Source organism: Thalassophryne amazonica, chromosome 3, assembly GCF_902500255.1.
Source record: "Thalassophryne amazonica chromosome 3, fThaAma1.1, whole genome shotgun sequence".
Lineage (NCBI taxonomy): Eukaryota > Metazoa > Chordata > Actinopteri > Batrachoidiformes > Batrachoididae > Thalassophryne > Thalassophryne amazonica.
This window is the reverse complement of record NC_047105.1, coordinates 4,922,769-4,947,453: the sequence shown is the minus strand read 5'-3', so window position 1 is coordinate 4,947,453 and position 24,685 is coordinate 4,922,769. Positions and strand designations below refer to the sequence as shown.

Here is a 24,685-nt window from a genome sequence, read left to right as displayed (position 1 = left end):
GCTGTCAATCCCCAAACAAAGCAAATAAAAAGATCACAGGCTTCTGTGCAGGGCAGCACAGTGTCTTAGTGGTTAGCACTGAAGGTCATGGGATCGATTCCCACCTGTGGCCTTTCTGTGTGGAGTTTGTATGTTCTCCCCATGTTTGTGTGGGTTTCCTCCGGGTGCTCCGACTTCCTCCCACATCCAAAGACACACAGGTTAGATGGACTGGAGACTCTAGATTGTCCGTAGGTGTGAATGTGTTTGTTTGTCTGTATGTGGCCCTGGGACAGACTGGTGTCCAGTCCAGGGTGAACCCGGCCTCACGCCCTGTGACTGCTAGGATAGACTCCTTGTGACTCCTTGTCTCATACAGGCATAATTGTGCCCCGTCCCACTGACTTTGGAATTTTTTTTTATCTGCATGCAGAGCTGTGGTCTTAATTTTGTCCAAATGAGATAATCAGCAGAAAACTCCTTTTCCAACAAATGTCTTCACATGGGATTAATATAACCTGAGATCATTTCTATGGTTGTTTAACAGAAGGTAAAAGGAGCTGGAAAATTTACTGACAGGAAAACAGTATGTAAAAATGACTGAAACGGTGCATTTAGATGCAGCAAAAATCACTGAGGATCTCTGGCAATAATGACTTTCCCCACCTCCCCATATAACATCTATCACATCTGAATAATTTATCCAACAAGTGATTTAGTAATTAATCATAATGTACACATGGGAAGGTGACGATCTAGTGGTTAAGGTGTTGGGCATGAGACCAGAAGATCCCTGGTTCAAATCCCAGCCTGACTGGAAAATCACTAAGGGCCCTTGGGCAAGGTTTTTAATCCCCTAGTTGCTCCCGGTGTGTAGTGTAGCTGCCTTGTATGGCAGCACCCTGACATCAGGGTGAATGTGAAAGCACTTTGAGCATCTGATGCAGATGGAAAAGCGCTATATAAATGCAGTCCATTTACCATTTACACATGTCAAGATTTTGTGGAGGCATCAAATGAGGAAGAAATATTTTGCAGCTTTGCTTTTTTGACCATGCTTCATGTTCATCATCAAGGTAAGAAACCAGACCTGTTTTTAATCCAAGTGTTGTTGAATGAATTGAAGACTGTATTATCCAAGTAGTAATAATAATGTTAGCAGTAATTGTTAAATTGTACCTGTGACGTGACGTCAGTACTCCGGTGCTGTTTTTTATCACACTACATGTGGCCACGCCCGAGTCCAACTGGACCGTGCCCCACATCACCTCTGCAAGTCAAGCCAGAGACAGAAAAGTGTGCCATACCCGGGCTGACACTTAAACAAACTAGACTTTGGGGGTGGAATGTACTCAGTCATGGTCCAGAGTGCTGAGTGTGAGTACACCTGAAATGACATCTTTTACTTCCTCCTTTCTGCCCTCACTTTGAGGAAACAACAGTTTAACAGTTACAGTAAGTTCATCGTTACAGTGCCCTAAACAATATCTCCATTTGAAGTATCTTTGAAAACCTGGTGTTCAGGTTTGCTCTCAGAGCCCACAAAAGTTCTTCAAATACAGTCGCTTGCAGAGTTTGAGGCGGGGGTCAGAGGTCAGAGGTGATGGCTACATACCCAGGCAGATGACCCCATCTCCAGTGTAGCCGGCATTACAGGAACAAGTCCTCTCACCAGCTGAGATCATCATGCAGGCAGCAAATTGTGAACAGCCACCGTTAGACCTGCTGCACACATCCAGCTCTGCCCCACAGAACAAACACAGCTGTCACTTCAGAAGAAAATATTTTGTTTCCACTGTTGAAAATGGAAAGAACTTCAACATGCAGTTGAATTTTTCTTATAACAGTTATACGAGCTCTATTAGATATGAAACCGACACTTTTTTTTTTTTTAACTATATGGATTTGAATCACGTGCGATTCCACCATTCATGCTTGAACCCTCGTGCGCATGCGTGAGTTTTTTCACGCGTGTCGGTGACGTCATTTCCCTGTGGGCAGGCCTTGAGTGAGATGTGGTTCAGCCCCCTCGGCTGAATTCCTTTGTTTCACACGCTGCTCGAGACGGCGCGCGTTGCTTTATCAAATTTTTTCTGGATCTGTGAGGGATATCCGAGTGGACACTATTTGAGAAATTAAGCTGGTTTTCGGTGAAAAGTTTAACGCTGATGAGAGATTATGGGGTGTTTCTGTCGCTGTAAGGACTTCCCACGGAGCGGGACATCGCGCAGCGCTTCCAGGTGCCGTCGTCGGCCTGTTTCGACCTGAAAACATCCTAATTTAAGGCTTAATTCACCCAGGAAGTCGTGAGAGAACAGAGAAGATTCAAGAGGCCGGCATGAAGACTTTATGCGGACATTCCACTGTTTAAGGACATTTTTTAATGAAAGACGTACGCGCAAATTCGCTGAGTCGTTTCCGTGACGACTCGGCGAATCTGTGTGCGTCACGACAGGAAAAACACCTCCTTGTTGAAAACCATTTGTAAAATTCAGGCGGCTTTTGATGGCTTTCAACAAGTGAGTAACTGAGAAATTGTTTAACAGCTTGGGCATGTTCCAACTTGCCCGTTAAGGTTTCCAACGGAGGTGTTTTTCCTGTCGCGACCCCCCGCGGTCGGGTCCGGCCCGACAGCGACTCTGCCCGCACGTTCTTTCATAACAAAATGTCCGTTAACAATGGAATGTCCGAATAAACTCCTCATGCCGACTTCTTCTGAAAGTTCTCTGTTCTCTGACGACTTACTGGGTCAACAGAGCCTGAAATGTGGAAGTTTTCAACTTGAAACGGTGAGACGCTGCCGCCTCGAAGCGCAGATCGCCATCAGGCACCGTGGGCCGTCCTTACGGCGACACTACCAGACCAAAATCTCTCATCAGCCGTTAAAATTTTTACCGAAAACCAGCTGAATTTATCGAATGGTGTCCACTCAGTTGTGCCTTCCAGCTTTGAAAAAATTTTATCAAACAAAGCAGCAGTCTCTGAGCCATTCCTAAACAATGAAAAAAATCGACGAGAGGGTGGGCGACTCCTCACTCAAAGACTGCCCACAGGCGAATGACGTAACCGACAGGCGTGAAAAAACTCTTGCATGTCCACGAGGGTTCAAGCATGTCTGATGTAATCACACGTGATTCAAATCCATATGGTTTTTGAAAAAAATAATAAGGTCGAATACTTTTCTAATAGACCTCGTACATCAGCAGAGAACAGTTTCAGAAAATTGGGACGTCGCAACAGCTGGTAATGTTGAAAGGTGCAGATTGCTGCAGTGCGTATAGAATCTCCATGCTGCCAACAATCTCATGTGCTTTTGCTCAGTCTTGATGATCACCCCACTGAGGCGGGTCTGCTTGAGGTTTCTTCCTATGATCAAAAACCGCTGAGGGAGTTTTTCTTTACCACTGTCACCAATGTGCTTGTTTTAAACCTTGCTCCTGTGTGGCACCTTGAGATGACTTTGTGATTTGATGCTGTATAAATAAAACTGAAATGACTTGAATTTCTGCTTCACCCTGTGAGAGACTGGCATCCTGTCCAGGGTGAACCACCCTCTCGCCCTGTGACTACTGGGATAGGTTCCAGCCCCCGTGACCCTTGTTTGGAGTAAGCAGGTATAGAAAATGAATTAATTAATTTCCCCTATCACATATTGGGGAAAAAATGACCCAGAATGCATTACATTGTCAACATCCAGCATTATTGGCAACACTGGCAACACGTGTCTACGAGAAACCTGCACAAGTTTAACCAGGAAGGCTTGGAGAGGGAGAGACGCTGGGTTAGTGATCTCAAACGGATGGCTGCAGCGTGAACATGGGACACAGGAAGCAGTTAGCATCACTATTAGCTGTTAGCGACGTCTATGCTTACTTGCTTATTGACTTGTTTTTGGACAAATGATTGAACTGAGAAACACAAATGTGACGATGCCAATCAGATGTTTAATAACTGTCATGTTAGTCTTTTGGAACTTCAACACTTATGAAGTGGTGCAAAGCGAGAAACAGTGCAGGACAGAAGCTCGGTCTTCTCCTTGGATGCTGAGCAACATCAGAGAAGTAAAATCAGCGGGATATGGTTGTGTTGTAAGATATGCATTTATTATTGATTTCTTCATTTGCGCAGTCTGGCTCACACTCAGTGGACGTACGTTTTAATGCTCATGTTCTGAACACTGCGCCAGTTACAACACAGCCGGAAATACGGCCGACTATAAGTCTCAGATCATAGACATTATAAAGAATAGACGCTGCATTGGTTGCTGAGATGCAAGAAATGTGGCCGCCATCTTGGAGTGGTCATCTCAGTGATTCCATCATAAGGTACAGTGAAGGTTTGATTTTATATTCTTGTTTATTTTTTATTTTTTCAATCTTTCTATAATAAAGTTGCGTTGTTCTTTGTTATTTTCTCTGTTCTGTAACATGTCTTTTAGCATTGTGTAAAACACTATATAAATATGATGCATTACTATCAGTAGTATTACAATAATGTGCTGAGACGTCTGAGTACAGTACTTTTAGCAGGAAAACTTTCACAAACAAGTTTGTACGTGTGTAAATATGGTTTGGGGCGGGATGTCATGTTCTTGTGTTAATTTGACAATTTACATTTCCATTACATTTTATTCTCTCTCTGACCTGATATGAAGTATACTGATAGGCTATTTGATTTATATATATTATCATTTTCTCTGATATATAACTTTTATCTATCTATCTATCTATCTATCTATATATATATATATATACGTATATATACACAGTGTAAAAGTTTGGGCTCCCCTGATAATTTCCATGATTTTCCTTTATAAATCATTGGTTGTTTGGATCAGCAATTTCAGTCAAATATATCATATAGCAGACAAACACACTGATATTTGAGAAGTGAAATGAAGTTAATAGGATTTATAGAAAGTGTGCAATAATTCTTTAAACAAAATTAGGCAGGTGCATAAATTTGGGCACCCTTTTCATTTTATTGATTTGAATACATGTAGCACTAATTACTGGAACACAAAATTGGTTTGGTAAGCTCACTGACCCTTGACCTCCTTACGCAGGTGAATCCAATTATGAGAAAGGATATGTAAGGTGGCTATTTGCAAATATTTCCCCTCTTTGCATCTCTTCTAATGAGGGGCAACATGGGAGCCTCTAAACAACTCTCAAATGACCTGAAAACAAAGATTGTTCAACATCATGGTTTAGGGGAAGGACACAAAACGCTATCTCAGAGATTTCAGCTGTCAGTTTCCACTGTGAGGAACATAATGAGGAAATGGAAGACCACAGGTACACTACTAGTTAAGGTCCGAAGTGGCAGGCCAAGACAAATCTCAGATAAGCTGAAGCGAAGGATGGTGAGAACAGTCATAGTCAACACACAGACCTGCTCCAAAGACCTACAACACGATCTTGCTGCAGATAGTGTCCCTGTGCATAGTTCAACTATACAGCGCACTTTGCACAAGGAGATACTGTAATGCAGAGGAAGCCTTTTCTGTGTACACGCCACAAGCAGAGTTGCTTGAGGTATGCTAAAGCACATTTGGACAATAACAAGGGGCGGTATGCATGGCTGAAAAAGAACACAGCATTCCAAGAAAAACGCTACCTACAGTAAAATTTGGAGGTGGTTCCATCATGCTGTGGGGCTGTGTGGCCAGTGCAGGTACTGGGAATCTTGTTAAAGTTTAGGGTCACATGGATTCCAGTCAATATCAGCATATTCTTGAGAACAATGTTCATGAATTAGTGACAAAGTTGAAGTTGCGCCGGGGCTGGATCTTTCAACATGACAACAACCCTAAACACTGCTCAAAATCTACTAAGGCATTCATGCAGAAAAACAAGTACAACATTCTGGAATGGCGATCTCAGTCCCCAGACCTGAATATTATTGAAAATCTGTGGTGTGATTTTAAGCGGGCTGTCCATGCTCGGAAACCAACAAACCTGAGATGTTAATTATTGCACACTTTCTGTAAATACTAGAAACTTCATTTTGCTTCTCAAATATCCGTGTGTCCATCTGCTATATGATATATTTAACTGAAATTGCTGATCCAAACAACCAATGATTTATAAAGAAAAATCATGGAAATCATCAGGGGGGCCCAAACCTTTACATACAATTGTGTGTGTGTGAGTGAGTGATATTGATATTATATATATGATTCATATATCTGATGTATAATGTTTATCTATTATATATATATATATAAATATATATATATGGATACTCTATATATAACTTTCTCTGATATATTGATCATATTGATCTTCTCTCTCTCTCTCTCTCTCTCTCTCTCTCTCTCTCTCTCTCTCTCTCTCTCTCTCTCTCTCTCTCTCTCTCTCTCTCTCTCTCTCTCTCTCTCTCTCTATATATATATATATATATTGATACGCTGATCAAATCAAATCAATTTTATTTATATAGCGCCAAATCACAACAAACAGTTGCCCCAAGGTGCTTTATATTGTAAGGCAAGGCCATGCAATAATTACGGAAAAACCCCAACGGTCAAAACGACCCCCTGTGAGCAAGCACTTGGCGACAGTGGGAAGGAAAAACTCCCTTTTAACAGGAAGAAACCTCCAGCAGAACCAGGCTCAGGGAGGGGCAGTCTTCTGCTGGGACTGGTTGGGGCTGAGGGAGAGAACCAGGAAAAAGACATGCTGTGGAGGGGAGCAGAGATCAATCACTAATGATTAAATGCAGAGCATACAGAGCAAAAAGAGAAAGAAACACTCAGTGCATCATGGGAACCCCCCAGCAGTCTAAGTCTATAGCAGCATAAATGGACTGCATTTATGGGGAGGTGATGGTCTAGTGGTTAAGGTGTTGGGCTCGAGTCCAGAAGATCATGGGTTCAAATCCCCACCTGACTGGAAAATCACTAAGGGCCCTTGGGCAAGGCCTTTAATGGCAGCACCCTGAAATCGGGGTGAATGTGAGGCATAATTGTAAAGCGCTTTGAGCGTCTGAATCAGATGGAAAAGCGCTATATAAATGCAGTCCATTTACCATTTACCATAACTAAGGGATGGTTCAGGGTCACCTGATCCAGCCCTAACTATAAGCTTTAGCAAAAAGGAAAGTTTTAAGCCTAATCTTAAAAGTAGAGAGGGTGTCTGTCTCCCTGATCTGAATTGGGAGCTGGTTCCACAGGAGAGGAGCCTGAAAGCTGAAGGCTCTGCCTCCCATTCTACTCTTACAAACCCTAGGAACTACAAGTAAGCCTGCAGTCTGAGAGTGAAGCGCTCTATTGGGGTGAAATGGTACTATGAGGTCCTTAAGATAAGATGGGACCTGATTATTCAAAACCTTATAAGTAAGAAGAAGAATTTTAAATTCTATTCTGGAATTAACCGGGTAACGCTCAAACCTTCAGAATTAGAACTTTAAAATATGTGCATATTTTCACTTAATGTGGATTCCGGACTTATTTTGTTTAAAAATGAAATCATGAGAGAAAAGTGCCTTGTGTTTGATCTCCTTTGCCACCATCTGTATTGTTATGTGTAAAAAGTAACAATTCTTTGCAGCAGCGGGCAGGGTGCTTAGGGCCCTGTCCCACTGGCGTTTAGGAGGATTTGCGCATGAAATGAGGAGACAAAAACTGAGCGTCCGCAACAAAGCTGGGCGGAAATGACAGATGTCCCGGGGTGGAACAGCAAATACATGAGGAAGAAAAGCGGATATAACAGGGAACAGAAGCAAAGGCGACCGCAGAGGCGCCCCCATGAGGGGCACAGCGGCCGTGATGCACTCGCTTCATCCGTGCCCACTCTGTCTGCATGCGCAACATACCATTTGCGACCGTGATGACGCCGTACTGGGCACGCGTCATATCTGTTTTGCATGCTGTCCCGGTCCGCCGCGAAGCCGCGCCAACCCGTCGGTTGCGGATATCAGCGGATGACAGGGATATGTGGCGCATTGGTTGTGTATGTCCTGCGTATGTCTTCAGTATGTGTTCAGGCAGTGATGCGTATCTCATCCGCAGCAGGATTTTTGAGCCACTCCAAAAATCCTGGCTGCGGACATGCGTGCCTCTGCGGATGATAACGGACGTGTTCGGATGGCGGCTGACTCATACAGGAATGTTACACAGTTATTGCAATTGTTTGGCGGATGTGGGCCACTTTTGTGCGCATTCCATCCGCAAATCCTCCTAAACGCCAGTGGGACAGGGCCCTTAAAGAAAAAAGCTCTGGCTCATTGTTTGTTTTGGGTTTGTGATCGTCTTACTCAGATGTTCCTGTGGTGATTAAACCTGAAACTGGCTTATCAGTAGCCGACAGTGTATGAATAAATACTAAAAGTTAGGGGTTAGCTGCAACTTCAGCTTAATCTTTTAGCGGTTTATCAGTTTAGTGTTATAAAAGTTAACTTTTCAGTTAGGGGATTAGCAGTTATTGAAGCTAAGTTTTCCCTTAGCTGTGCCCACTATGGTAGTAGGTGGTAGGACAAGTCCCTTTGGTTTCTCCCTTTTTAGTCTGGGTCAAAACAGAAGATCTGAGGTGGATCTGCATGTTGGTTTGGCACATGTTTTACGCTGGAAGCCCTTCCTCCACATTACACGGAGAATGAACAGAGATGGCCTTGAACGGGAGCCTTCCACACTGCAAATATTCACTGGCCTCATCTGTGAGTAAATTAACGTCCCATTCAGGAAGTCACGGATTTTCATCCGCTTCACACCACAGAAACTGCAGAGATGACATCACTCCCATTTATTTATTTATTTTTAGAACAACTCGTGCTAAAATTCAATAACATTCAATGAGCAACTTAAGGGGCTTTGAAAGCTGGACGTGTAGAGTACAGGAGGCCTTTAATGTGTACCTTTGCAGAATTCTCCATTGCCTTCATATCCAGCTGCACACACACACGCCGGAGCAGATCCCTTTGGTCCTGTAATACAGCTGCAGAACAAACATTTCCTCAAAATTTATGTCTTCATGCAAAAGCTCAAACAACTTCCTGGACTCTGCAATCCGTATGAGGACACAGTCAGTGTCATAATGAGAGTCAAACACAGAATTTATGACAATAGCTGTTCGATGTGTTAATATAAGACACACGTTGACACACATTGTAGTTCTTTGCTGATGTGTTGAGCAAACGGCAACCACAGATCTACAGAGCATCCAGAAAGTATTCAACGTGCTTCACTTTTTCCACATTTTGCTAAGTTACAGCCTTATTCCAAAATGGAGTAAATTAATTTTTTCTCCTCAAAATTCTACACACAACACCCCATAATGCCAACATAAATGTTTTTATTGACATTCTTACAAATTTATTAAAAATGACAAAACTAAGAAATCCCATATCCATAAGTATTCACAGCCTTTGTTCAATACTTTGTTGATGCACCTTTGGCAGCAATTACAGCCTCAAGTCTTCTTGAATATGTTGCCACAAGCTTGGTGCACCTATCTCTGGGCAGTTTGGTCCATTCCTCTTTGCAGCACATCTCAATCTCCATCAGGTTGGATGGGGAGCGTCGGTGCACAGCCATTTTCAGATCTCTCCAGAGAAGTTCAATTGGATTCAGGTCTGGGCTCTGGCTGGACCACTCAAGGACATTCACAGAGTTGTCCTGAAACCTCTCCTTTGATATCTTGGCTGTGTGCTTAGGGTCATTGTCCTGCTGAAAGATTGAACCGTTGCCCCAGTTTGAGGTCAAGCGCACTCTGGAGCAGGTTTTCATCCAGGATGTCTCTGTACATTGCTGCATTCATCTTTCCCTCAATCCTGACTAGTCTCCCAGTTCCTGCTGCTGAAAAACGCCCCCACAGCATGATGCTACCACCACCATGCTTCACTGTAGGGATGGTGCTTGGTTTCCTCCAAACATGACGCCAAAGAGTTCAATCTTTGTCTCATCAGACCAGAGAATTTTGTTTCTCCTGGTCTGAGAGTCCTTCAGGTGCCTTTTTTGCCAAACTCCAGGTGGGCTGCCATGTGCCTTTTACTAAGGAGTGGCTTCCGTCTGGCCACTCTACCATACAGGCCTGATTGGTGGATTGCTGCAGAGATGGTTGTCCTTCTGGAAGGTCCTCCTCTCTCCACAGAGGAATGCTGGAGCTCTGACAGAGTGACCATCGAGTTCTTGGTCACCTCTCTGACTAAGGCGCTTCTCCCCCGATCGCTCAGCTTAGATGGGCGGCCAGCTCTAGGAAGAGTCCTGGTGGATCTGAACTTCTTCCATTTACAGATGATGGAGGCCACTGTGCTCATTGGGACCTTCAAAGCATCAGAAATGTTTCTGTACCCTTCCCCAGATTTGTGCCTCCAGACAATCCTGTCTCTGAGGTCTACAGGCAATTCCTTTGACTTCATGCTTGGTTTGTGCTCTGACTGTCAACTGTGGGACTTTATATGTAGACAGGCGTGTTTTTCCAAATCGCATCCAATCAACTGAATTTACCCCAGGTGGACTCCAATTAAGCTGTAGAAACATCTTAAGGAAACAGGAGGCACCTGAGCTCAATTTTGAACTTCATGGCAAAGACTGTAAATACTTATGTACACTTGATTTTAGTTTATTTTTAATAAACTTTCAAAAATCAAAAAAAAAACTTTTTCACGTTGTCATTATGGGATATTGTGTGTAGAATTTTGAGGAAAAAAATTAATTCTAAACCAATTACATTTGTTCTGCAAATCTGATTGGTTAATCGTGTGCAATTTCCAGCTATAAAATATAGGGTTGGTGGTGGCAAAATAATTGCCCGTTTCACATTTGATGTATTATTCCGCACCCTGACTGCAATGCTAGACAGATGTCAATAATAGTGCTGTCAGTTATGAGCGAGAGAAAATAGTGGGGCGACGACGGAGGAGCGATGATGCCGAAATGGGTGAATTTAATCTATCATACGAAAGTATTGATGTGGATTCTGATACAGAATTATTCAATCCAGTTGACCAGATGGAGAAATCTGTGGGTCTGCTCACAGAATTTCCAGTTTGGCATGAAGACGCTGTTGCTACGTTAAGCTTCGCCGACTGATGTAAATATTGCAATTACTGCTGTGATAACAATACATAACGTTATCACAGCAATAATAACTTTGATTATTTGACGATCCAGAACCAGGAATCTAGCAACATTTCCCTAAAACTACAGTCTGCATAACAGTTTTATCAAACTATATTATTATGCAGGTTTAGATGTAGCCTTCAGTGGTGAAGCAGTCTTTCGCTGAAAACGCGGATCCAGGTCGAATTACTTACAGAAAAATAAACTGTGCAAATGATGGAATTGGATTAGAATGGGAATAACCCCCTTGTGTCTGATGATTCCTCAAATATCTGTTTTATTGTCACCGGTAAAACTCAATGTGCGACTGTAAAATCCAGCATTAACGTCCACAAATCATCAGACACAACAGGGTTATTCCCTAAATTTCATCCACTTTGGAATAAGGCTGCAATAACAAAATGTGGAAAAAGCGAAGCTCTGTGAATACTTCTTGGATGCTGGAGCATCACAATTTATTCATAAGTGGGTGAATAAATTGTGATGAAATTACAAAGAGAATTTTTTTCTTAACGACGTGAGTGCTTCAGAGTGTCTGGGTTTGTGTTTGTCCAGGATCAAGACAAAGCTCCAGGTTTTCAATGACTCCCTTGATTTGGCCGTCAGACGTGTATGTGTATGCTGTGATAGTGTCTCAATCTCAGTGTTGGACTTTTGCCTGATGAGTTCAAAGGTCAGAGGTGTTGATGCTGATATCTTGGCAGGAGAACAAACATTCAAGTCTCAGGAGAGGAACCTTATGTCATGAGAGCAGCTAATGCTTTTAGAAGTGTATCCCTTTAAGAGAGGAGCAGGTGTGCTGTGATGACATCAGTGTGTATGTGGTCTGAAGTGGGAGAAAATGAGAGTGGAGCAGAGCAAGGAGCAGGTTAGCAGACAAACCGAGTAAGTGTGGCTGCACCAGAAGAAGTCCCTCCTGTCTATGGCTGCTGCTGAGACCCTAATTCATGTGTTTGTCTCTTCTAGATTGGACTACTGCAATATTCTATCTTCTGTTTTACCACAGTCCAGCATTAGGGGGCTCCAATTGGTTTAAAAATGCTGCAGTCGGATTTTTGACACAAAGCAAAAGTTCGACCACATTACACCCATTTTGGTGTCTCTTCACTGGCTTCCTGTCCCAGTGAGATCAGATTTTAAGGTTCTGCTACTAGTCTATAAAATTGTTCATGGACTGGCACCTCCCTACTTAGCTGACCTAATTAAACCTTACGTACCGGCCCGGGCTCTGTGTTCTCAGGGTGCAGGACTACTTTGTGTTCCTAGGGTGAATAAGAAGTCTGTGGGTCACAGAGCTTTCTCTTATCGTGTCCCTGTTCTGTGGAATGATCTCCCTGCATCAATAAAACAGTCAGATTCTGTGGAAACCTTCAAGTCCAGACTTAAGACCACTTATTTCCCTTTCGTATGACTAGCATACTGGTATAGTATAGTTCTATGCTTTTTACTCTTTTAATTCATTTTATTAGTAAACAGGGCGTGCCGCGGCCTCAACTTTATCTAAAGTCTGGGTCTTTTAGTGAAGCTTAGATCTAGTGGCCGGCGATCACCTTAGTATTTCTTCTGTTTTTCTTGTTGTTTAATGCTGACAATTACACTGTATTTATCTTCTGATGCCTGATTCTGCTTTTTCTTTTCTCTCTGTTTGAGGTGCAGCTCCATCCAGAGATGGGTGTGGTATCTGTTCCAGAAACTGTCCTGTGCACCAGCAACATTTCCTGTATATTTGTTTTGTGAATTGTTCTGTAATTTATGTCTGTATCATGGCCCAAGCAGAGGGTCACCCCTTTGAGTCTGGTCTGCTTGAGGTTTCTTCCTCAGAGGGAGTTTTTCCTTACCACTGCTACTCTGGGAGTTGGTAAGGTTAGACTTTACTTGTGTGAAGCGCCTTGAGGCAACCTTGTTGTGATTTGGCGCTATATAAATGAAAAAATAAATTGAAATGGAAAGAAGTGTTCGGTTCTGACTGATGTAAATCAATATAAGGCTTATAAAGACGAGGTGTGCCCGTTCCTCTGTTTACTGGCTGCCTCGCAGAGTTAACTGGGTCACGGAACCTGAAGCGAGTTCAGCCTTTGAGGACAGCAGTGTGTCAACAAGTTCAACACTTGGGTCCTGCTGGAATGACTTTGTCTGGAATGAACTGTTATTTAGTGAGACTCAGATGAGGAGGATCACCGACATTGTAAGGGAACATCGCTGTGACATCAGTGACTTACAGAGGATAAATACTTGAGTCCATCACAACTACAACTAGAACTGATGAAGGTTTTCCAGATGAAGAGCTGCTGTTACAACCAGGAGAGTTATGTAGCGGCCAGGTGAGGTTCTGTAACAACCAGGAGAGTTATGGTAATGGCCAGGTGGGCTACAGTAACAACCATGTGAGCTGCTATAAGAACCAGGTGATGTACAGTAGTGTTCAGAATAATAGTAGTGCTATGTGACTAAAAAGATTAATCCAGGTTTTGAGTATATTTCTTATTGTTACATGGGAAACAAGGTACCGGTACATTCAGTAGATTCTCACAAATCCAACAAGACCAAGCATTCATGATATGCACACTCTTAAGGCTATGAAGTTGGGCTGTTAGTAAAAAAAAGTAGAAAAGGGGGTGTTCACAATAATAGTAGCATCTGCTGTTGACGCTACAAACTCAAAACTATTATGTTCAAACTGCTTTTTTAGCAATCCTGTGAATCACTAAACTAGCCTGAACTGAAACTAAAGAGCCTAAACTGGCCTCTACTGGTGGTTGGCTCTCACTACGGTATTGTATCACTTCCTGTTCCGGAGCACAGCGGTGTTTTTCTGTATCTGTTAGCTGTTTAATCTGCGCAGTTAGATTGATCTAGTTAACTAGATAACGATTTGTTTCACAGTGTAATCTTCATGTGCCTTAACTAAAGCACTCTCTCTGCTGAATCACCTCTAAATTATTTACACATTATTCACTTTGTGTGTTTTTAGGAATCCGCTAGCTTAGCGCAGCTATTAGCTCTTAGCTGGTTTAGCATGGCGGCTTCTCCTGTCTCTCCCCCACTTTTCTGTCCTGGGTGTGAAATGTTTAGTTATTCCTCGGCCTCCTTTAGCAGTAATGGTACTTGTAATAAGTGTAGCTTATTCGTAGCTTTGGAGGCCAGGCTGGGCGAATTGGAGACTCGGAAAGACTTGGAAAATCCTACAGCTAGCCAGGCCCCTGTAGTCGGTGCGGACCAAGGTAGCTTAGCCGCCGTTAGTTCCCCTCCAGCAGATCCCGAGCAGCCGGGAAAGCAGGCCGACTGGGTGACTGTGAGGAGGAAGCGTAGCCCTAAACAGAAGCCCCGTGTACACCGCCAACCCATTCACATTTCTAACCATTTTTCCCCACTCGGCGACACACCCGCCGAGGATCAAACTCTGGTTATTGGCGACTCTGTTTTGAGAAATGTGAAATTAGCGACACCAGCAACCATAGTCAAATGTCTTCCGGGGGTCACAGCAGGCAACACTGAAGGAAATTTGAAACTGCTGGCTAAGGCTAAGCGTAAATTTGGTAAGATTGTAATTCACGTCGGCAGTAATGACACCCGGTTACGCCAATCGGAGGTCACTAAAATTGATATTGAATCGGTGTTTAACTTTGCAAAAACAATGTCGGACTCTGTAGTTTTCTCTGGGCCCCTCCCCAATCGGACCGGGAGTGACATGTTTAGCCGCATTTTCTCCTTGAATTGCTGGCTGTCTGAGTGGTGTCCAAAAAATGAGGTGGGCTTCATAGATAATTGGCAAAGCTTCTGGGGAAAACCTGGTCTTGTTAGGAGAGACGGCATCCATCCCACTTTGGATGGAGCAGCTCTCATTTCTAGAAATCTGCCCAATTTTATTAAACCCTCCAAATCGTGACTATCCAGGGTTGGGACCAGGAAGCAGAGTTGTAGTCTTACACACATCTCTGCAGCTTCTCTCCCCCTGCCATCCCCCCAATACCCCATCCCCGTAGAGACGGTGCCTGCTCCCAGACCACCAACAACCAGTAAAAATCTATTTAAGCATAAAAATTCAAAAAGAAAAAATAATATAGAACCTTCAACTGCACCACAGACTAAAACAGTTAAATGTGGTCTATTAAACATTAGGTCTCTCTCTTCTAAGTCCCTGTTAGTAAATGATATAATAATTGATCAACATATTGATTTATTCTGCCTTACAGAAACCTGGTTATTGGCCTCTCTTCATTGGCTTCCTGTTAATTCTAGAATAGAATTTAAAATTCTTCTTCTTACTTATAAGGTTTTGAATAATCAGGTCCTATCTTATCTTAGGGACCTCGTAGTACCATATCACCCCAATAGAGCGCTTCGCTCTCAGACTGCAGGCTTACTTGTAGTTCCTAGGGTTTGTAAGAGTAGAATGGGAGGCAGAGCCTTCAGCTTTCAGGCTCCTCTCCTGTGGAACCAGTTCCCAATTTGGATTAGGGAGACAGACACCCTCTCTACTTTTAAGATTAAGCTTAAAACTTTCCTTTTTGAAAAAGCTTATAGTTAGGGCTGGATCAGGTGACCCTGAACCATCCCTTAGTTATACTCCTATAGACTTAGACTGCTGGGGGGTTCCCATGATGCACTGAGTGTTTCTTTCTCTTTTTGCTCTGTATGCACCACTCTGCATTTAATCACTAGTGATTGATCTCTGCTCCCCTCCACAGCATGTCTTTTTCCTGGTTCTCTCCCTCAGCCCCAACCAGTCCCAGCAGAAGACTGCCCCTCCCTGAGCCTGGTTCTGCTGGAGGATTCTTCCTGTTAAAAGGGAGTTTTTCCTTCCCACTGTTGCCACGTGCTTGCTCATAGGGAGTCGTTTTGACCGTTGGGGTTTTTCTGTAATTACTGTATGGCTTTTGCCTTACAATATAAAGCGCCTTGAGGCAACTGTTTGTTGTGATTTGGCGCTATATAAATAAAATTGATTTGATTTGATTTGTATAACCACAGTTTTTCATGATTTCTTCACATCTGCGAGGCATTAATTTTGTTGGTTTGGAACCAAGATTTTGCTCATTTAAAAGGGTGCTTGGGGTCATTGTCTTGTTGAAACACCCATTTCAAGGGCATGTCCTCTTCAGCATAAGGCAACATGACCTCTTCAAGTATTGTGACATATCCAAACTGATCCATGATACCTGGTATGCCATATATAGGCCCAACACCATAGTAGGAGAAACATGCCCATATCATGATGCTTGCACCACCATGCTTCACTGTCTTCACTGTGAACTGTGGCTTGAATTCAGAGTTTGGGGGTCGTCTCACAAACTGTCTGCGGCCCTTGGACCCAAAAAGAACAATTTTACTCTCATCAGTCCACAAAATATTCCTCCATTTCTCTTTAGGCCAGTTGTTGTGCTCTTTGGCAAATTGTAACCTCTTCTGCACACGTCTTTTATTTAACAGAGGGACTTTGTGGGGGATTCTTGCAAATAAATTAGCTTCACACAGGCATCTTCTAACTGTCACAGCACTTAAAGGTAACTCCAAACTGTCTCTGATCATCCTGGAGCTGATCAATGGGTGAGCCTTTGCCATTCTGGTTATTCTTCTATCCATTTTGATTGTTTTCCGTTTTCTTCCACGCGTCTCTGGTTTTTCTGTCCACTTTAAAGCATTGGAGATCATTGTAGATGAACAGCCTATAATTTTTTGCACCTGCGTATAAGTTTTCCCCTCTCCAATCAACTTTTTCGTCAAACTACGCTGTTCTTCTGAACAATGTCTTTAACGTCCCATTTTCCTCAGGCTTTCAAAGAGAAAAGCATGTTCAACAGGTGCTGGCTTCATCCTTAAATAGGGGACACCTGATTCACACCTGTTTGTTCCACAAAATTGACAAACTCACTGACTGAATGCCACACTACTATTATTGTGAACACCCCCTTTTCTACTTTCTTTTTACTAATAGCCCAACTTCATAGCCTTAAGAGTGTGCATATCATGAATGCTTGGTCTTGTTGGATTTGTGAGAATCTACTGAATCTACTGGTACCTTGTTTCCCATGTAACAATAAGAAATATACTCAAAACCTGGATTAATCTTTTTAGTCACATAGCACTACTATTATTCTGAACACTACTGTACTTTACTTTGTGTCTAGGTGAAGCTTGGTAGTGTCAAAGCAACTGACTTTGTACTGCACTGATTTGTTTTAGGACATTTATGAACCAAGTGTTTTTATTTTTATGCTGTTGCAAGAACTGTGATCGGCCTCTCAGACAACACTGACCGAGCTCTACGCTTTTGCACTTTTGCAGTGCATTCTGGGTAAATTTGCAACTAGTTATTACTCTTATCCAGATTTGAACTTACTTTGCATTCTCATTACACACACCTCCACAGGCATCGTCCTTGATCTCTGAAAGCACAAACACAGTTAACAACACACACACACACACACACACACACACACACACACACACACACACACACACACACACACACACACACACACACACACACACACACACACACACACAGTGTGTCTCTTACCGGCAGAACATGAAGCTCCTCTCCAACCTTTATAACAAACACATCTGCCACTTCCTGTCAGACCATCGTCACACTTCCCATGATCGCAAACGCATTCTGTGACAAATAAATCAATAAATAAAAATCAGGTGACTGACACTAAACACGGACACCGAACATCGTTTATTAGCCTCCCATGTGTGATAGCATTATAGGTTTTTAACATTGCCCATCATTTTACCTTTCACACATACACTAACAGTGCAGGACTGCAAATCTGTTTTGTCTGTTCCATGCTCAGCGTGTTTTGTCTGTTCCGCGCTCGGCGTGTTTTGTCTGTTCCGCGCTCGGCATGTGTTGTCTGTTCCGCGCTTGTGTGTGTTTTGTCTGTTCCGGGCTCGGTGCGTTTTGTCTGTTCCGCACTCGGCATGTTTTGTCTGTTCCGCGCTCGTGTGCGTTTTGTCTGTTCTGGGCTCGGTGCGTTTTGTCTGGTCCGGGCTCCGTGTGTTTTGTCTGTTCTGTGCTCCGTGTGTTTTGTATGTTCTGCGCTCCGTGTGTTTTGTCTGGTCCAGGCTCGGTGCGTTTTGTCTGGTCCAGGCTCGGTGCGTTTTGTCTGTTCTGCGCTCCGTGTGTTTTGTCTGTTCTGCGCTCCGTGTGTTTTGTCTGTTCTGCGCTCCGTGTGTTTTGTCTGTTCTGCGCTCCGTGTGTTTTGTCTGTTCTGGGTTCGGTGCGTTTTGTCTGTTCCGGGCTCGGTGCATTTTGTCTGTTCCGGGCTCGGTGCGTTTTGTCTGTTCTGCGCTCGGTGCGTTTTGTCTGTTCCGGGCTCGGTGAGTTTTGTCTGGTCCGGGCTCGGTGTGTTTTGTCTGTTCTGCGCTTGGTGGGTTTTGTCTGTTTTGTGCTCCGTGTGTTTTGTCTGGTCCAGGCTCAGTGCGTTTTGTCTGGTCCAGGCTCGGTGCGTTTTGTCTGTTCTGCGCTCCGTGTGTTTTGTCTGGTCCAGGCTCAGTGCGTTTTGTCTGGTCCAGGCTCGGTGTGTTTTGTCTGTTCTGTGCTCCGTGTGTTTTGTCTGGTCCAGGCTCAGTGCGTTTTGTCTGGTCCAGGCTCGGTGTGTTTTGTCTGTTCTGCGCTCCGTGTGTTTTGTCTGGTCCAGGCTCAGTGCGTTTTGTCTGGTCCAGGCTCGGTGTGTTTTGTCTGTTCTGTGCTCCGTGTGTTTTGTCTGGTCCAGGCTCAGTGCATTTTGTCTGGTCCAGGCTCGGTGTGTTTTGTCTGTTCTGCGCTCCGTGTGTTTTGTCTGGTCCAGGCTCAGTGCGTTTTGTCTGGTCCAGGCTCGGTGCGTTTTGTCTGTTCTGCGCTCCGTGCGTTTTGTCTGTTCTGCGCTCCGTGTGTTTTGTCTGTTCTGCGCTCCGTGTGTTTTGTCTGTTCTGTGCTCCATGTGTTTTGTCTGTTCTGGGTTCGGTGCGTTTTGTCTGTTCTGGGTTCGGTGCGTTTTGTCTGTTCCGGGCTCGGTGCGTTTTGTCTGTTCCGGGCTCGGTGCGTTTTGTCTGTTCTGCGCTTGGTGCGTTTTGTCTGGTCCGGGCTCGGTGAGTTTTGTCTGGTCCGGGCTCGGTGTGTTTTGTCTGTTCTGCGCTCCGTGTGTTTTGTCTGTTCTGCGCTCCGTGTGTTTTGTCTGTTCTGCGCTCCGTGTGTTTTGTCTGTTCTGGGCTCGGTGTGTTTTGTCTGTTCTGGGCTCGGTGTGTTTTGTCGGTTCCGGCCCTGTGCTTGTTGTCGGTTCCGGCCCTGTGCTTGTTGTCGGTTCCGGCCCTGTGCTTGTTGTCGGTTCCGGCCCTGTGCTTGTTGTCGGTTCCGGCCCTGTGCTTGTTGTCGGTTCCGGCCCTGTGCTTGTTGTCGGTTCCAGCCCTGTGCTTGTTGTCGGTTCTGGCTCATTCTGTGTTTCCGGTCCTCTTTGTTCTACTGTCTCTGGCACTATTTGTTCCAGGTGGGGTGGGGGTGGGGAGTTCTCTCACTGGAAGAACAGTTGACTCCATATCGTCCCGGCTCACAGTCCTCACACGCCGTGCCATGGAAACCCTCGAAGCACCGGCACTCCCCGTTGCCTTGGTTACCATCCTGACACTCCCCGTGATTAAAGCATGGGCTGCCGACATCTCCAGGGCATTTGAAGCACTCATGGCCATAGTAACCAGGGCAACAGGAGTGATGCTGGAAGACAGATCATCATCATCATCACCATCATCATCATCATTTTCAATTCAAGTGTTCCGCCATGTTATCGCTTCCTTTATCTAACCGTATTACACCATCAGACACGGTTAACAAAGCCACCAACACAAAGAGCCATCGTCACTTATTTCAGCAACAAACTTAAATCTAATACAAAAATGGAAATTATCAGTTTTATTCTTTTCAAGCACAAATTTACACAAACGTCTGTGATGCTTCTTCTTGCAGAGACGTGTGGTCTTCATGTTCAGTGGGTAAGGTCATATTCCCCACCAATCAAGACAGTTCTATCAGATCAGATCGATCAGTTTTCAGATTTATCATTTGATTTATTGATTGGTTTTTCATAGTTTGCTGTATTTGTGAGGTCAGTGAGCCGGCACCCATCTGAATCGAGGACAAGAGCAGTGTCATCTGTCCGAGCCTGCTGAAGTGGTTACCGTGGCAACACGAAGACATTTAATGATACAGCCTTGCACCCATTTCCTCCTCAAGCCGACCCGCTTCCTGAATTTACAGTTGGGCCGCATGTTGGTTGGAAAATGGCTTTTGATCTGTAGAAGAACACAGAACGATGTCATTAGGTTAAATATATCCCAGCATGCCATAGTCCTGTAACTGCACCCTGTTACCATCACTGATACCTCACCCAGATATACCGAATTTGATCTCCCTGGGTGTGCTGACGACACTTGTAACATCTACTAAAAGCACAACCTGCTTATTTCCCACACCAACAAATCTGTTTAAGGACCTGAGGCCGACTGTGCTGGAAATGATTAATCTCTCATTATTAACTTCTGTTTCAAATCTGCAGTGATTAAACCATTACTTAAGAAACCTAATCTTGACCCTAGTGTATTGAAAAACTATCGGCCGATATCAAATCTATCATTTTGCTCTAAAATTCTGGAAAAAGGTGGTTTCACGGCAGCTATTTTACTGAGAATAATCTCTTTGAGCCACTGCAGTCTGCTTTTAGAAAATATCATTCCACAGAGACGACTCTCAGTTAAGTGCTAAATGATCTTCTGCTTGAAATGGATTCGGACACCACTACGGTTCTGGTGCTGTTAGATATCAGTGCTGCGTTTGATACTGTGGATCATCATATTCTACTCGATAGGCTGGAGATTCATTTTGGGGCTGGAAAATTACCTTGGAGTGATTTTTGATCCTACGTTGTCCTTTGATCTCCACATAAGACATATTATGAGGACTGCTTTCTTCCTCCTATGAAATATAGCGAAGATTCGTCCCATCCTGTCTATGGCTGATGCTGAGACCCTGATTCATGCATTTGTCTCTTCTAGATTGGACTACTGCAATGTTCTATTTTCTGGTTTACCACAGTCCAGCATTAGGGCTCTCCAACTGGTTCAAGATGCTGCTACCAGACTTTTGACAGGAAGCAGAAAGTTTGACCACATTACACCCATTTTGGCGTCTCTTCACTGGCTTCCTGTCCCAGTGAGATCAGATTTTAAGGTTCTGCTCCTAACCTGTAAAATTGTTCATGGACTGGCACCTCCCTACCTAGCTGACCTAATTAAACCTTATGTACCGGCCCGGGCTCTGCGTTCTCGGGGTGCAGGACTACTTTGTGTCTCTAGGGTGAATAAGAAGTCTGTGGGTCACAGAACTTTCTCTTATCGTGCCCCTGTTCTGTGGAATGATCTCCCTGCATCAATAAAGCAGTCAGATTCTGTGGAGACTTTCAAGAACACACTTAAGACATATATTCTCCCTCTCTACTGGCATAGTATGGAACCTTACTTCCTCGCTGTTTAACTCATCTTATTAGCAACTGAACAGGCCTTGGCCTCACTACAATTAAATTCTGGGTGTGTTACTAAAGCTCAGTTCTTGCTGCTGGCGACCATCTTATACCTGGTTCACACAGCAAGATTTTAAAATTGTCTGCAGGTTTTCAATACCTGAGAGACCACACACATGGCAATAAAAAAATAGACCCAAAAGTTTTGGTCGTACAGTGTGTGGTGCGCAGACACACGGTAAAGACAGCACACCACACACAAACAGATTTCACACACGAACACTCCCAGGTCAGACAGGAAATTTCACATAACCTCTCGAGATTAAATGTGACTTCAGAGTAAACAATCACGGTGGACAAAGAAGAAGCAATGATGATAGTTTGTGGACCGTTTCTGAGAAAAAAAAATTATACAAAAAGAAAAGGTGTTGTTTAAAGGAGTGGAGACAGCGTGACCACCGGAAATTCTGGTGCGCCATAACAGCCGTTTTCCCCTCCGTGTGTCTGTCACCTCACTTTCTGATTGGCTACACGTCACATTCAACAGGCTGTGTGCTCGTTTGTGCTCAGGGTGCACCAAACATGCTGGGATATCGGGCCAAGCAGGGCTGAAAGCAAGCCGGAGCACAGCGGAACTCCATACCAGTAAGAGATATTCAGTCCTTTACAGCCTGAAGAGGAACCTTTCACCCCTGTTCATAATCAGAGAGGAAAGAAAAGAGGAAGTTCCAGTAACAACAGCCAAAAAACAGGAGGCTGCTTTGTGTCTGTCTCTGGTTACTTTTGCATTTTTAAAGAGCTGGAAGTCTGATTCACGAAATCAAACGGAGATGCATTTCAGAGTGCACAAACGGTGCGTTATTCTGCCTTCGGAATTTGCACCTGCACGCACACACGCATCCTGTGCAGAACACATCAGGGGTAGGAAGGCAAGAAAAAAAAAAGCTTTGTGAAGCCGATCTTCTGATCGTGCTCATCAGACTCAGCGGGGAACCCGATGGAATCGAGCTCTTTCAATTTTCAAGTGAATTTCTCACAGTGGCGGTTATTGACAGGTGGGTTGGTCAAAAATGATTGAACACAAATGCAATGCTCACACGAACAGCTCTGGTTAGTAAAAGGCTTTAGCAGTGTGGATAGCAGAGGTCGGTACACGAGTAGACAGTCCAAAAAAACACCGCAGTACAAAAATCATCAGGCTTAAGACGTGGTCGTTCAAGCAGGCAGGAGGTCAGGAACAAAACAAGGCAGGCAGGACTATGGAAGACGAGAAACAGCTGGAGAGAATTTGGCACAAGGCGCATCCATTTGGCGAGGAACTACTGCATCCAGTGATCTTACATAACCCCAGGTGATGAGCTGCAAATTAGGAACAGGTGTGTTTAAAGCACCAGAAGAAGGGTGTGGCCAGAGAGGGGGAAACGCCCACCACCAAGAACCAGGAGACAGACAAGAGAGATAGGGACAGACAGACCCGAGCAGAAAAACCCAGCAAGAGAATAAACACACAGAAAACCAATGAATCAAAGAAAATAACAAAACAGACCAAAAGAAAATAAAACAGGCGAGCAAACAAAATCTCAAACCCTGACAGTTCTAGATCAGTTTTACTGAGGGGGGCTAGCTGGAGCCAAGGGGGGCACATTCAACCTGGGCAAAAAAATGCAAAGATTTAAAATCTTATTTGATTTATTTTTATTCTCATACACTTAGTAATTAACTGTTGTAACCAGTGAATGAATGGTTCAAAATAGATTTCAGACAAAAAAAAAAAAATATAGACTGTATTGACTTGAGAAAATAATCAGGAGATGAACTGATCATGAACATAACTGTTAGCTGCAGCCTAGGTTGAGTTTCTCAGTCCAGTTGACTGTTCTACTATTACAGAAACTGTATTGTGCAGTTTTGATGATTTCTGGCAAACTGATCAACAAATGAGTCCAGACTCAGTGCCTTCGCCCTTCTAGACTCGACACTTAATCTCTTATTGTTCATGGTGGATCTGAGGCACGTTTTCACAAGTTTTAACTTAGAAAAAACTCTGTTCATAAGAAGCAGGACTCACTGGGATCACAACTGATACTTTACAGAGTCTGTAGCGCTCGAAAACACTTCTTCATATGGCTCAATGAACTGTACCAGCTCTACTGTACTGGAGGGTCTCTGCATCCCAGTTTGGATTCTCCTTTCTTTATTTTGGAGAAATTTTCTCCAAAATAAATGTAAATTTGAAGAATACATGAAAATAAGCAACAGAATGTGCCCCCTGCGATGTGATGAAGTAGGCTACCGTAGCCTACAATGTCTTTAATATCTTTGACATGCTGAGAGCGCGCAAAGCATGCAAGCCAGTTTTTTTTTGAGTGGCACAGTTCCTGTAAATTTTAATCTTACTTTCACCCCCAGGGCCAAGACAATCCAACATGTTAAATATCCATGATTTGAGGTCTGAGTGGTCCCAACATCCTTCCAAGCAGACTCGAGAACTCTGAACACACCACACACAGCAGAAATATTTGATAAGGTTATCTTTAGAGCCATCATGATAGCCGGGGCATCCTTAAGCTCGTCAGAAGGGGAAGATCAGATCTAAAATCGGCATAATTATCTTGCCATGTGAACCAGGCATTAGTAATCTCTCTGCTTCCCTGTTGATTTACTGCTGGTGAATTAATGTCTCAGGTGGAGTTATTTACAGCTGACTGATTCTGCTCTTTTTTCCTCTGCCCTAGGCACTGACGAAAACTTTGATTGTGTGAACCTTCCTTACTGGTTTGTAGTTAAAGAGACATCGAGGAGGTCCATCGCAGTCTGAACACCTGCCCTGCAAGAAAGAAGACTCAGAATGTTCAAAAACAAATACCATCCATCGTCCATCCAACCATCTGTCCATCCACCAATCAATCCATCCATCCACCACTCAATCAATCCATCCGTCCAACCATCCATCCAACCACCTGTCCATCCACCAATCCATCCATCATCCATCCATCTATCCACCAATCAATTCACCCATCCACCAATCCATCAATCATCCATCCATCTATCCACCAATCAATTCACCCATCCACCAATCCACCCATCATCCATCTATCCATCCATTGACCAATCAATCCACCATCCATCTGTCCATTCACCAATCCATCCA

General features: G+C 43.8%; 1 protein-coding gene across 1 annotated transcript in view; it reads right to left on the bottom strand.

Moving 5' to 3' along the window:
• Positions 1 to 24,685, bottom strand: part of stab1 (stabilin 1) — a 285,696-nt gene that overhangs the window by 158,517 nt on the left and 102,494 nt on the right. The window contains exons 36-42 of the mRNA XM_034164948.1: positions 24,308 to 24,361; positions 20,198 to 20,311; positions 19,541 to 19,736; positions 17,562 to 17,657; positions 17,382 to 17,427; positions 8,836 to 8,915; positions 1,595 to 1,720 (exon numbers count right to left, since the gene is read on the bottom strand). Of these exons, the coding sequence (XP_034020839.1) occupies positions 1,595 to 1,720; positions 8,836 to 8,915; positions 17,382 to 17,427; positions 17,562 to 17,657; positions 19,541 to 19,736; positions 20,198 to 20,311; positions 24,308 to 24,361 (712 nt within the window). The remainder of the gene's footprint in view (positions 1 to 1,594; positions 1,721 to 8,835; positions 8,916 to 17,381; positions 17,428 to 17,561; positions 17,658 to 19,540; positions 19,737 to 20,197; positions 20,312 to 24,307; positions 24,362 to 24,685) is intronic.